The sequence below is a fragment of the Miniopterus schreibersii genome (genome assembly GCF_964146895.1).
Source record: "Miniopterus schreibersii genome assembly, chromosome: 19".
Lineage (NCBI taxonomy): Eukaryota > Metazoa > Chordata > Mammalia > Chiroptera > Miniopteridae > Miniopterus > Miniopterus schreibersii.
Window position 1 is genome coordinate 39,528,292 of NC_138119.1, and position 13,942 is coordinate 39,542,233.

General features: G+C 58.9%; 2 protein-coding genes across 2 annotated transcripts; both read right to left on the bottom strand.

Moving 5' to 3' along the window:
• Window positions 1-1,736: 1,736 nt before the first annotated feature.
• On the bottom strand, window positions 1,737-5,507 carry FCRLB (Fc receptor like B; the record flags this gene model as incomplete). The annotated part of the gene is made up of 6 exons (XM_081121916.1): window positions 1,737-2,146; window positions 2,264-2,536; window positions 2,916-3,182; window positions 4,601-4,855; window positions 5,156-5,176; window positions 5,477-5,507. The coding sequence occupies 6 exons, from the start codon at window positions 5,505-5,507 to the stop codon at window positions 1,737-1,739; spliced, it is 1,257 nt and encodes a 418-aa protein (XP_080978042.1).
• Window positions 5,508-8,356: 2,849 nt separating this feature from the next.
• Window positions 8,357-13,700, bottom strand: FCRLA (Fc receptor like A). The gene is made up of 6 exons (XM_081121283.1): window positions 13,571-13,700; window positions 11,151-11,165; window positions 10,757-10,909; window positions 10,199-10,465; window positions 9,596-9,880; window positions 8,357-8,814 (listed from the first exon to the last, which is right to left on the bottom strand). The coding sequence occupies exons 1-6, from the start codon at window positions 13,644-13,646 to the stop codon at window positions 8,513-8,515; spliced, it is 1,098 nt and encodes a 365-aa protein (XP_080977409.1). The 5' UTR covers window positions 13,647-13,700; the 3' UTR covers window positions 8,357-8,512.
• Window positions 13,701-13,942: the final 242 nt, after the last annotated feature.

Below are 13,942 nucleotides of genomic sequence, written 5' to 3' on the forward strand. Positions count from 1 at the left end.
GCTGCCAGGAAGGATGTTAGAGAGACAGCCCTACTAGCTCTTTTGTGAGGGTTTAGCTCACTTTTTTGCTCTCTCACAAAATGACCAACTGATCTTTTTATGCCTTGAGATCCTTCGGTTGCTAAGCCCCTAGGTGCTAATGCTAGTCCCCTCCTGTCTGGATCAGAGGCGGCTAGAGCCTGGGGGTGAACAGAGTCAGGAGGAAGGTGTAGAGTGGTGCCAGCCTAGCAGGGCTTGCTGGGAGCAGGTCCTCAGAAGGGGATGAACCTGCCCAGTGAAGCTGGACATCAGAGCCACAAATCCCTGGTAGCCAAGACCCCAGGACTGGACCCCAGGGACCTGGGCGGACCTTCTTGGGGATAAGCAAGTGCCCTCGAGATCAGTTTGTTTGGTTCCTCTTTTCTAGTTTACATGAGCGTCTCCTCCAGGAAGGCTCATCGATGCCTCAGGAAAGAAGACTTCCAAGTACCTACCCCGAGAAGCCAACAGATGAGAGGACATTCAGACATGACCCCCTCGTTCTGGTCCCTTTGTACTGCTGGTGATCATGTCCTGCCACCTTCTCCCTGAAACTCCCCGCGCCCCCATAAATGCACAGTTCTCCCACCCCTCCCAGGCTGGGTGCTCCGTGTCTCCGTGAACACGGCAGGCTCCTCAGTCCTTCCACAGCTCCCCTCGGACACCCCCGGCCTGCCCCTCGGGACTCACTTCCCTCTCCCAGCCCTGGCACCTCCCAGAGCACTGACACACCCTGCAGCTCGAGGGGGGCCCACGCGCCCGGTGCCCGTCAGGGGGCTCTGCAGTGACATGTTGAGTATCACTGAGAGGGGTACATGAAGGGTGTTGATGTTTTTCTGGCTAATTGCCCACAAAGACACGGGAAATTGGTTTGTGGCTGAATGTCTATCAAGTGCAAGTGAAGGGGGTGGGCAGGGCTGCTGTCAGCTCTGGGGGAGCTCGCTGAGGACGGCCCCTGAGGGCAGGACCCCCGAGAACCAGCCCTAGGGAATGGACGGCCCTGGGGGACTCGCGGACACAGGCCCTGCGGGGACACAGCCCTAGCACCCGGACCGGCCTCTGACTTCTCCTTCAGGTAAAGCGAAGTCACCCTGCAGGGTGGGCGTGTGTAGCTGTGCTGGTGTTGGAATGGCTCCCGCGGAAGCAAAAACTGCTAAAAACTAGAACTCAGCAATTTTGAAAAGATTTCTGGATGCAGTGGTCGCACCGGTTTGATTTCTGGCTGACGTGAGCGCGGCCTGCCCGCCGCCCCCCGCGGCCAACGCAGCGGCGGCCCTTGGGGCCCGGACGGGAGACCCGCACAGATACCTTCACGGCTCCAAAACTAAAGCGAACCCAGAGTTTTGAGGGTATAAACTCATCAGAAATAGAACTGAAAGTCTTTTTTGAATTAGCATTAAGTTAATTATCAGCACCTCGAGGACCTGAAGTAACCAAACCGGCCTGTGCGGAAGCCTGTCGGGCGGGCTCCGTGGACGGCTGAGGGCGCCGGAGCCCACGCCCGGCCCGCCCTCGGCAGGGCCCGCGCCCCCCTCGCTCCCCAAGTCCTGCGGGCGGAGGGGGCCTGTGGCTCCAACAGGCTGCGGAGATCGGATTGGGCACCGTGCTTTATGTTCCTCTGCAAACCACAGCAACACAAAGGCCAGAGCAGGTGGCTCTGCGGGGCTCAGGGGACGGGCGGCGGAGGCGGGACAGACAGACGGACGGCGGCGCCGCCCTCAGCGCCCCGCCGCGCCCGCCTCCGGGGCTCCCGCGCGCTCGGCCCCGCGCGCCCCGGGGGTCGCCAGCGTTGCCCCGCGCGCCGGGGCGGCCGGGTCCTGCATTTCCAGGATCACCTGGCTCAGAAGGCCTCTGAGCAGCCGCATTTCCCCGAGCAGCAGGTCGGCCTCGGGCTTCAGGGCCCCCGCGGGGCGTTCCGGGGGCGCCGGCGGAGCGCAGCCGGCCGGGGCGGCGCCGCGGCCTCTGCCCTGCGCGACCCGCAGCGCCGCGGAGGTGGCGTTAGAGACGGACGGCACCGACGGGACCGGCGTGGACAGCGGGGGCTTTCGGAAAGACACCGGCTTGTTCCCGGGCGCCCCGGGCGCGGCCTGCGGGCCCCGGGCGGTGGTGGGCGAGTCGGGGGGCGACCCTGTGGGCGTGCGGGGGCCGGGCTGGTCACGGGGAAGGGCCAGGCCGCGGCGGGCGGCGGGCGGCGGGCGGCGGGCGGCGGGCGGGGCTCCGGGGCGCCGGGCGCGGGGGCGCTTACCGCGCGCCGGGGGCTGCAGCCGGGCGCTGCGCTTCCGCACGCTGCGGGAGGCGGTGGCCGCCTCGCACCAGTGGGCCTGCAGCTCGCCGGCCTCGGGCTCGGGGACTCGGTACTCGGCGCCCCAGTCGAAGCGGCGCACGGGGCGGCTGTGCTTGTAGAAGGCGAACTGCAGCCGCAGCGCGCGCTTCCGCGGGTGCAGGCGCGTCTCGCAGCGCAGGACCACGCCGCCCGCCCCCGCGCCCGCCGCGCTCAGCACGGGCGCGGGGAACAGCTCTGCGGGAGCGCGCGGGGTCAGGGACGCCGCCCGGGCCCCGACCCGCTCGCCCGCCGGGGCCCCCCGAGGGCGCCTCGCCCGCCAGGGGACCGAGCGCGGGTGGGAGGAAAGGCTCCTGAAAGGTGGCAACGGGCCCGCGGGGGAGGGGACGTCGGGCTCAGCTCCCCGCCTGGAGCGGCGTCGCTGCGCCCGCCGCGCCCGGCGCCACAGTGACCCTCGCCCTTGCCCCCGCCCCCTGGGTGGGTCCCCCTGCGCGTGGGGATGAGAGCCCGCCACAGGCTGCGGGTCAGGCGCCTCCACCGCGAAGCCTGGCCCCTTGCCTGGTGCCCAGCCCGGAGCCCCCGGCCCCCTGCGCATCCCGGCCCGGCCCTCGCCTACCTTGCACGGCGACGGCCACCTCGGCGGAGAACACGGGCGCGCTCTCGGCCGGCAGGCGCAGGGTGCCCGAGCACCGGTAGCGCCCGCTGTCGCCCGCGCGCGCCTGCGGCACCGTGTAGTTGGCGCCGGCGGGGAAGGAGCGCAGGGCGCGGCCGTCCTGGTAGAAGCGCAGCTTGTGCACCGCCTGGTCGTACCAGCCGCGGCAGCGCAGCACCAGCGGCTCGCCCTCGAACACCGCGGCGTAGGGCGCTTGCAGAATCAGCCAGTCTAGACAGTCACCAGACGGCCGGCTCCCAGAGACAGCCCTGGGGCCCGGCTCTTCCCGCACCCCCTTCCTGCAGCAGCCCCCCTTCCCCTCGCACCCACCAGCTGCAGGCACCAGGAGAGCCTGGGAGAGGAAGGTGCCTGAGACTGAGCCTTGGTTCCAGCCTCAAAGAGAAATGCCTTTCAGGATCCAGGCTCACCTCTTCAGGATGGCTTAGGGCCTTCCTGCCTGTTCTCTGCTTACCTGCCCTCGGCCCCAGTCTCCTTTACCTCCCCACTATCTACTCCCCTGCAGGTGAACTGCTGGGGAAACTGGCCCTGCTTGGAGCCCAGAGCCTTGTTCCTGCTGCTTCCTCAGCCAGAAAGACCCCTTCTCTCAATTTAGTCGGAGCCCACTTGTCCTGCAGGTCTAGATGGAGACCTGTCTCCTCCAGGAAGCTCCCCTGCCCCCCATCCGCCAAGGCATCTCCCACAGCACCCATGTTTACCATCACCACCATCCTCACAGCCAACACTGACATGGCCGTGAAGGAGCGAGGTGCACTGTCGGTGTTTTACACTGAGAACAAACTCTGCAGGTACGAGCCACACCCTGTGTGCACCCTCAGTTCTGCAGGCAGTAACCACAATCTGTCACGGCCAGTACCCTACCTGACCCACTGTCACTTCCAACCAAGAAATACTGAGTGGGATGAGGTTTGTGTGTCAGTCTGAGCCCTGAGTAGTGATCATTAAATTCTGAACAAACTGTGGCCTACGGGGCCCAGATAATGTAATATTCCCCACTAAGTAGCCAATTCTGGGCCCTGATGAACAAATTTCTGTTATTTCTCTTTCTGTTTTAAACCCTGTAAGTATCCCCAGGGCCAGTTTCTCAGTTAACTGCTAAATGCACACGTGCACGTTTGCAGTAGACTTCTGACAAAGCGCCCTGGTCAGCTGCTGCCTGTTTGCTTTAACAAAAGGTCATCATTCATTTTCGATCTTCACAACAACCAGAGGTAGATGCTCTTACTGTTCCTGCTTTACTGTGGGAGGCACAGAGGCGCACCCATGTAGAGTAACCCCAGCTGCACAGCCTGCCCGGGGACCTCACCTCTGCCTTTTCTCCCTTTGCCCCTCCCCACCAGTTCTCTGACCAGTGTCCCGGGTCTTCAGAGCCTCTGCTCTTCAGAGCTGGTCTCATAAACAAACAGGAGTGCTTATTTGCCACCCCTGTGTCAGGAGGGTGAGGGGACCTTTGGGTCAGGCAAGCCTTACTGCATATCTCACAGAGCACCATGAACCCCATCCCAAGATTCAAGATAGCCCCCCTTTCCCTGCCCCAATGGGAGTGGCCCAGTGTCCCCTCCCACAGGACAGCCAGTGCCAGTATCATCGAGGAGCCGGCTGCTGCACCCCCACCGCCCGCAGACACTCACCATTGGACACAGAGAGGTGGACGGGGTCACTGACCGGCGCTCCCCGCGTCTGGCACCGGTACACTCCTGGGGTCTGTACCTCAATGCTCTTCCCGTGGGAGGGAAGCAGCAGGTGGCCCAAGTACCAGAGGGTGCTGATGGGCCGGAGCTCCACGACCAGGGGGTGGTACCCATCACACCGCAGGGTTGCCCGCTCCCCCTTGAAGATGGTGGTCCAGGGCGGGTGCAGAGACAAAGTGGGCTTCTCCAGAGCAGCTGAAAGGGTGGGGGAGGGGCCATGTGGAAAAGAGGGTCAAGGTGGGGCACCCAAATGTGTGCTCTGAGTTTGGGAAATCTCAGAAAACCTCAGGTCCCACGACCCAGCCCACATCACTAACCCATCCCACAGTTAGTAGACATGCCTAAGTGCCTGTGGGTAAGCTGTCACAGGACGGCGGCGGGCGGAGGGGAAAAGACTCTCCCAGAACAACCAAGAAGTGGGGAGACCCAAGCAGGCCACTCAGGGGTTGGTGCGGAAGGTGCCGAAAATTGGAATGAGGGATGGGTCACACTCACCAGCTTGTCCACTGCTCGGAGCTGCAAAACAGGAATTAAAGAAGGGAGGAAGGAAAATGCCAGAGATGAGAGGAAAGGAAGGGGCTCTCTCCACCACAGAAGAGAGTCACAGGAATCCAGCCCTGTTTTTCTTCTGCCTCAGTTTCCCCAGCTCTGAGAAAGCCCCTCCTATTTCCCCCTCCAAGATAATGAACTGTTTGGAGTCGAGGATTGCATATCCCCCAAACACACACTCACACACACACTCACACACACACACACACACACTCACTCACATACTCACACACACACCCCAAGCCCCCTGCCTCCTCACGGACTCACCCAGGAGCAGGAGGGCCACCAGTGTCCACATGACAGACCTGCCTGCAGCTGCTGCACAGAGATGGAGATGCTGCCTGGGGGGGAGGGAAGAGAAGGGCCAGTGCTGACCACCCAGCACAGGCAGACATCACTGCCTCTCTCAGCTGCTCCTAACTCCTGTAGATGGTGGGCTGGAGGGAGCAGGAGACAGGCTGGATATGAGTCAACCCTCAAGGTGCCCCACCTACCACTCAGAGAGCACCTCGAATCTCAGGCCAGCCCCAACCCCTGTGGAGGAGACCTGCTGAGCATAGCCTGTCCCTGCAGACCAGGTTCCCCCAGGTGACCCTGCCATCTGCTGTCCAGCTGGCCCTATGAGCCTCAGTTGAGGAAGACACACCCTCATGACCTCAAGGCCCACCCAGGGCCTTTCTCCTGCTCACTCCCTGAGGACAGACATTGGTGTGAGGCTTAGTGAGGTTGACAGTGGGTCCCCTGTGTCCAGGGCTCACACCCTCCCACAGGTGAGCAGACAGGAAGACAGGACTCCAGGGTCCCCTTCTTTCTTCCTTCCCCAAAACCCTAAACCCTTCTCTCCTACCCATCACAGTGACCTCGCCCTGTGGCACCTCTACTCACTGGAGCCTGCCTTCCTTCTGTCCATCCCCCACCCCTTCCCAGCCACTCTGGCTGCACCCCTCACCTGTGCAGAGAAGTCACTGCATCAGCCCCTCAGAAACACCTCTGTTACGACTTCCACTTCTTTTCAAGCCATGTGATCCTACCCTGAGCAACAGGGAGCCTGAATCCTCAGGTAAATACTTAATGAATTTTCCATCCTGATAGTATATCTCCTTGGACAGTCTCCTGTCCCCCCTGTGGCTGTTAGCATGGAGCACCTCCTTCCCTGGGAACGCTGGCAGGAGGGAGATTATCAGACAGCCCTAACTTTGTTGATGATGGTCCTTCCCCTCTTTCTTGGGGACACCCACAGCTCCACTCTGAGAATTAATTCCCTCTTAGTGCCTCTTCAGGTGCTGGTCCTTGTTAAAAATTCGAATACCTCTCAGGAAAGTTGATTGATCATTTCATTTATGCTGGTCCCTTCAGATCCTGTTCTGAGAGCAGCTTTTGATAAATGAGAGATAGTGTCATGAGGGTCTGGAAGGCCCTTAATTAGGTGCTCGGGAGCTGGGGCGGGGAGGAAAGGACCAGATCCGGGGAGCAGGGACCATGAACTGCCTGCACCCCCATATCCCTCCTGGCTCCCACATCACCCACAGCCTGCCCCAGAGGTCTGACCCCGGCCAGGGCCTCCTCTGTGGTAGGAATGTGACACCTCGTCAGCTGTGCCCTCAGTCTACACCGGCTGCCTCTCTTTTGGCTTCTCTTCCCTCAGAACACAGACCTCAGCCTCTTCACCAGATTCCACAAGAAATCCAACTACACCCAAACTTCACAAAGCGTGCAACCTCCCCTCAACCCACTGAATCACCCACAGGCTCATATCACAGTGCTCAGAGTTTGACTTGAAAAATCCCTCCTCCCTCGCACCCCCAGCATTTCTTTATTCTTGGCTCTCCTCCACATTTTTCCCAAGTTGGGTCTTTTCTGCATCCGGTATTTTTCCCCACAGAATTTCTAACTCTTAATTTCTATGCCACACAGAAATTTAGCAATTACCACTTGTTACCCAAGCAGTTCTTTGAAGCCTATCATGACCTCATTTCTGGACAAGCTATGCCATCATCTGATAAGAGTCTGTGAATAGTGGGGGGTGCCAAGGACCAGGACACCAGCTCACTCCCACGTGACGGGCACTGTGTCAAGAGCTTCCCAATATCACTTCATAAAACGACCACTTTAACATCCAGCATGACTTTTTTCCCTTGTTTCTTTTTTAAAATTGATTTGAAAGAGAGAGAGAGAAATAGATTTGTTATTCCACCTACTCATGCATCATTGGTTGCTTCTTGTATGTGCCTTAACCAGGGATCGAACCTGCAACCTCGTCATATCAGGACGATCGATGCTCTAACCCACTGAGTGACCTGCTAGGACCCATCCCCTTGTTTCTTTGTGATGTGTCTGAGGGGGTCACATCTTTTGTAAATCACCGTGGATCAGAATAATCGGCACAAAGAGAGAGGAAGTGAATAAGTCCACCCGGGCCTGGGAGGCCACGGCTGAGGTCCATGTGGAACCATGTGCAGACCCTCTGACCAGAGGCGACTGTGCACCTGTCGTCTGGCTCACTGCCTGAGAAGGTACGGTAGCCATCCAAGCACAGGAGAAGTACTATTATGGACCCAAATAGATTTACATATGCTTTTAAAGAAAAATAGTTCAGAGACAAAGTCATAAAAACAAATCATTGCAGCTCTAGCGACATGGGCTGGCCCATAGGCTTCTGAGTCCAGAGGACCCTGTGGGGACTTTCCGGCTTCAGCTGTTTCCTGGGTAGGGTGCTCACTGCTTCATGGGCAGGGACACTGACTTGTGTGTATACCTCACAGATCCCCCACTCAGCAGGAGCAGAGGCAGCTCAGTGCCAGAGCCTATTCAATCAATCGTGGCTGAGCGAGGCTGAAATGGGGAGAGTGGGGTTTTGCTCCTCCGTACCAGTGACGCTTGGGGCCAGAGAATCCTTTGTGGTGGGGCTGCTCTGTGTATTGTAGGATGTTTAGCAGCACCCTGTGTCCTATTCACTAAACAGTGGCACCCCTCCCCCAGCTGACAGTGTCCCCTGGGCAGGGTTGTCTGATGAAGACTGGCACTAAGCCCATCTCTTTGCTTCTCTCCAGTCACCTGACCGGCTGGGCAACAGAAGGCGACTACTGGCCCGGAGAGGATTCAGGTTACGTCGCCTCAGTGAGAGAGGGTGCACGGCATAGCACAACTCCATTTGGTACAAGTTTATTTACACTCACCTACCCCCCACTCTAACAAGACTCTAGACTGCTCTAAGAATTCTCCGTGCACGTGTACAGGACAGAAAGAGAGAAGCAGGAGAGCTCGGTCTACTGGGGTGCTTGAGCGGCACTGCGGGTGAACCCTTCACCCCTGTTTGGCAGGGCCCTTCCTGGTTTCTAGTTTCAGGTGGCCAGACAAGTTCCTCAGCTCCATGGCCAGGTGACCAAGGAGAGCTCGCACATCCTGCATCTGTTTGAGGAGAAGGCCCATCTGGTGGTGCAGGTGAGGGTCAGGCACCTGCAGAGGAGAGGGGTGGCCTGGACCCTCCGAGGAAGGGCTGGGGGGTGGAGGCAGAGGCTTGGGGGGCTCCACAGCTGCTGTTCCTGGAGCTGCTGATTTCAAAGAAGGAGGGCTCCAGGTGGGCAGTGCGCCAGAACTTGAGGAACCTAGATTGTGGGGCAGGAGACACACACACTAGTGATATCTGAAGCCTGGCCCTGGCCCCTCCCTCACCTTCCTGGTCAGTCTTTCCTATTCTCTGACAGAGGCTGTGGGGCTCACAGCAGCAGAGACTTGAGGGCCTAGTGTCCCTCTTGGTCCAAACCTGAAAACCTTCTATGGTGAGGCCTGGTCAGCGGAGGGCTGTGGACAGCAAGGCTCCTCCTTGGTTCCCTGCATGAGGGGTGGCACCTGCCCTGTGGGATATTTGCAGCCTCCTCACTGTGTGTGGCTCTCATGTAATTCCTCACCTGTGCAGCCTCCAGGGCTTGGGAGACACTCTGCTGGCCCCTCACATCACCTCCTCCTCAGGGTGACTCTCTCCTGTCCCTCCATTATTTTCCTACAACCTAGCTTCACGTCCCCATTACCCTGAACCCCTCCTCTGTGTCTGGGTCAGAGCAGCCTTCACAGGGGCCCGGGCTGAACGTGGACCCCAGACTCCTCGTCCGCATCTGCATGCTGGTTTCCCACAAGCGCCCAGAGCTCCTCTCCCGAGTGTAAGGCGCGTAGGCAGGATCTGTGGAGACAGCTGGGATCCTGGGTTGGTGAGCTGTCACTGTGTTCTGAGGGAGAAGCCCCCTCTTTGCACTCTCACCATCTCCAGGGGCCTGTCTCCTTGTTCCTGCCTCCTCTGTGTCCTTTGGGAACCTGCACACACCCAACCCCAGCTGAGGAGCCAACCGTCCTGCCCCCTGTTTTACACACATGAACAGACACACAACCTACCCTGCACTCTGACCTCCAGCTTGGAGCTCTTTTTCCAAACTTGGTTGTCCTCTGTGGCAGCCTCACACCAGTAGGACCCAGAGTGGGCCTCTGAAGCCACGGGCACCTGCAGCTCCGGGGACAGGCCCCTGCTGCGCAGGGCCCGGCCGTCCTTGTAGAAGGAGAAGAGGAGGCGTGCGGCTGACCTCCATAGGGGCAGCTTTGTCTGGCAGCTCAGGGTCACTGCACCCCCCTCTCGGGGCTCCGCTGAGGGTGTGGCTCTGAGCACTGGGGCTGGAAACAGCTCTGAGGGGAGACAGGTGAGAAGGACGGGCTCAGGCCTCCTGAGGTCACACCACCATCAGAGCGCCTCTCAGAAGTTCCATCAGAGCCTTTCTGTCTTCGTGTGAACAGGACCAGATGAGAGCTCGTGATGGGCGAGTGTGACAATAGTCCAGAGGCCCAATCAGTGGATACTGGATGCATGGGATAGAGGGCTGGAAGCAAGGGGGCTCTGTGGGGGATGGGGCTGGGGGAGACGCATGGCTGGGAAGGCTCGGCCGGTCTGCAGCGAGCCTGCCCCTCTCCCTGCTCTGACACCACGACACTGCCTCAAGCTCTCACCTTGGACTGTGACCACCACAGAGGACGCCGTCTCTGGGCTTCTGGGACCAGGGCTCTGGAAGGTGGCACTGCAGTGGTAATGCCCACTGTCTGCCTCTCGCACTGCGGTGATCGAGAACTCCCTGTTAGGTCCGGGGGCACCCAGAGCTGAGCCGTCTCGGTAGAAGGTGACCTGGGTCAGTGGCCAGTCTTGCCAAGCCTGGCAGCGCAGAACCAGTGGGTCCCCTTCAAATATGGGAGTGGCTGGGCCTTGGAGAATCAGCCAATCTGTGACCCAGAGCAAGAGCAAAGTGTTGTCCACACCTTCATGGGAACCCACTCAGTGCTGCCCACAACAGACCCCTAAACTTTCTCTGAGGGTCTAGGTATCTCTCACCCCAACTTCCCTAGAGTCCGGACCTGAAGGCACCCTGGCCTGGGGGCTGAAGATATGGGAGGAGGGGTGTCCTATGCCAGCTTCCTGGGGCACCTCCCCATGGGGGCTGTGGGCTGGAAGGAGGGGTTTGGGAGATGAGAGAAGAGTAAGCCTGCTCCCGCCAGTCCCTCCCAGCACCTCACCGTAGGACACAGTAAGATGGAAGGGTTGGCTGAAAGTGTAGCCCTTGGCCTGGAAGTCAACTTCCCTGGAACCCCTCAGTTCTCTCTTCATGTGGCAGCCGCTGTCCCGGGTGCTGGCGGGTCCTTCACACTGCAGGGCCTCAAAGCTGGCAGCTAAGGAGGGCAGGGTCCGAGGAGAACCAGAAAATGATGCTGTGACTGAGAAGGACAGGAAAGTGCCCTCCACCGGGTTCCTCCTCCTGGGGAAGCCCCCCTGTTGGAGTGAGAATAGCAAGACGCCAAAGCCTTTTCCTCAACAGACCCACGTGCGTCTCTCAGAGGCATCCAGGTGCTCAGTGAATGGGCTGTGGTTCAGGGAAGAGGCAGGGAGAGAATGGCAGGATGGTGGACTCACCAGCATGACATCCAGCTGCCGCGGACACAGGGAACCAGAGACCACAGTCATTGATGACCCAGAGCCAGCCGACACAGGGCAGGAGGGAAGGGAGATGGTCAGCGCTTGCCGTGGCCGGTGTGCGCCCGTGTGGGCAGGCGAGCTCTTCCACACGCTCCTTCATTCATCGTCACGAGATTCCCAGGAGTGTGATTCCACCCCCAGCTTATAAATCTTTAAGAAACTGGCCTAGAACACTCAGTTAACTTACCCAAAGTTTAAAAGGGGTTGGGAATGGAGTGAGAAAGTCAGGTATGTCTGAGTCCAAAATCACTGTTCAGACCTGACCTCCGCCTCGCTCGGGAACTTTCATTGTCCCAAGTTTGCCCGGCTCTTTGTCTTGACCATCTACCCACTGGGGCTCTCAGTGCCCAGCTGATCTCCTTCCTTCTCTACCCTGATGTCCTCTGTCCCTTGAACTGTGCCATTCCCTGTCCTTCTGTCCCCAAACCCTGGTCACTGTGGAGCAATTCCTTCTTTGCTTCTGGGTTGAGAGTTAGAGTTATGGATTTCTCGCCGAATCTCCTCAGCCCACCTCTTCACTCCATGGTTGACCCAGGCAAGGTAATCCCATTTCTCCCTCCTCCGTGACGCTCCGAGTCCTCTCCCCACTCTGGCCTCACAGCCATGTGCTCACTCTTCGCCGATCCCCCCTGCCCTCCCTTCCACCCTTTCCCTCCCAAAGGCCCCATACTTTCCTCTGACCGTGTCACTTCCCTCAGTGAGGCCCCTCCCTACTTCCTAATTCTCCTGGGCCAGGCCCAGGTGCTGTCCTCAGACCCTCTCCTAGCCTCCACCCCCTCAGCTGTCCTCTCGGTTCCTCCGCTGTCACTCGGCAGGACTCAACCTCTTCTCCTTTTTGACATAAAATCTGGTTGGGCTGCCAGGCTCTTTCACTCAGAAAACTACATGGTAGGTATCAGTGTTCTCATTTTGTGAATAGGAAAACCAAATCCAGAGATATAAAAAGTGACTTTTCCAGAGTGACATTGTTAGTAGAAGGAGGGTGGAACCACAGTGTCTGGAGTTCCGGCCACACACTGGCCACCCGGTCCTGCCTCTGTGCATTCAGTAAAACGATTCAACAACATTACTGTGGGGGACATGCAGGTGCCAAGAATTCAAAGACAGGTAAGATGAGGTTAAAAGACAAAAATGAAAGGCCTCACTCCACCTACAAATAACTGTTGAGTGGGTGGCACAGGCCCACATGCTCATTGTTTCTGCTCAAGGAAGGAAGTGACAGGAAAAAGGTGTCAGGCGGCGATCGGAGCAGAGGAGAGCCCGTGGACAGCTTCCTGGGGAAGGTGCCACCTAGGCTGAGGGTTTAAGGATGCCCAAAGGAGCGAGGCAGGAACAGGGGCCATGGCGCTCATTTCCGCAGAGGGAGCAAGTAAGTGTCTGACGTGAGGATGAGTGACTCTAAGCAGCTGGGGTTTGCTGGAGCATCACCTGCTGGGCTCAGGGGACTGAAGAGGCTGCAGAGGGGACCTGGGGGCCATGTTGGCTGGAGGTCCTTCGTGCCACAGGAAGGAGCATGGGCTGGACAAGTGCAGAACTCACTTCAAGGACACAAGACAGGCAGGGAGATCAGTTGGGAAATCACTGGACCAGCGCAAGTCAGGAATGACGAGGGCTTGTTGTCCTCACACGGCATTCCTTACATCTCGGGGAGGGGCAGCTCCAAGGACAATGATAACTGATTGTCTCCGCAGCATGGCCGAGGGAGAGTCCCCCAAGCCAGTGACTGGGTGTTTGGGTAAGAGATGGAAGGGAGAGGGGCAGGAAGGGGACAGATGAGCTCTGGCCACGTGGTGCTACGGTACCTGGGACATGCAGGTGGAGATGTCTTGAGAGCAGCTGGGGAGAGAGCAAGAAGAAAGAACAGTAGGAGGCGAGGAAGCACCACAGGAGACGCAGGCTTTAAGGGAACCACCAAAGGGACCAAGAGGTAAAGGAGGGCAAGAGGAACATGATGGGAGAGGGCCTGGGGAGCGCCGGACGCCAGGCGGGAATGAGTGACCAGCAGCAGCAAAGTCCAGCAGGGTAGGAACTAAAAAGTGTACGAAGGCCCTTGGGTACAGACGTCACTGCCTGGGTCAAAGTGACCCAGTAGCAGCCAGACTGTGAGCACTGTGAGTGACGCTTCATCTGCAAAACGCCAGAACAGAGCTGAAGTTGTCACTAAAGAGGGCATCGCAGTCAAGGAGATGAACGAGGTAACGGGAAAGGCTGGAAGGTTTTCATGCCCAGAAAGAGCCGCTCAGTCCTGCAACTCACATCCTCCTAAGCACTGCCCCTCCAAGGCCCACATCCCTTCCCGTTGGGTTCTCCCCAGGCAGGCACCTCTGTGCCCAGCAGTGTCCAAGCCTGTTACTCACCCAGCAGCACCTGGGCTGCCCAGAGCACCGGAGGAGAGAGGCGGGCGCCGGCCGCGACAACACCGCTCAGCTTCATGGTGACTGTGAAGGTCTTCGCAGCCTCACTCACCCTGATTTCATCAACATGAAACCTCTCAAATTAGAAAAGAGGAAGTAAGTCTAACTGTCTCCTCTCCTCACATCTGGGGCCTAGTTTCAACTCTGATTGGCTTCCATCGTTCAGATCTGGCCACAGTGGTTCCAGGTCACCTGGGTCCTGAAGGCTGTGGGTGAAATGACAACACTGCCAATCATTCCAGAATCCCCGGGGAGCTCAGAGAGCTTCCGAAGCTGTGGCTGTCTGGCATCCATCCCACGGGCCCCCCGCACACG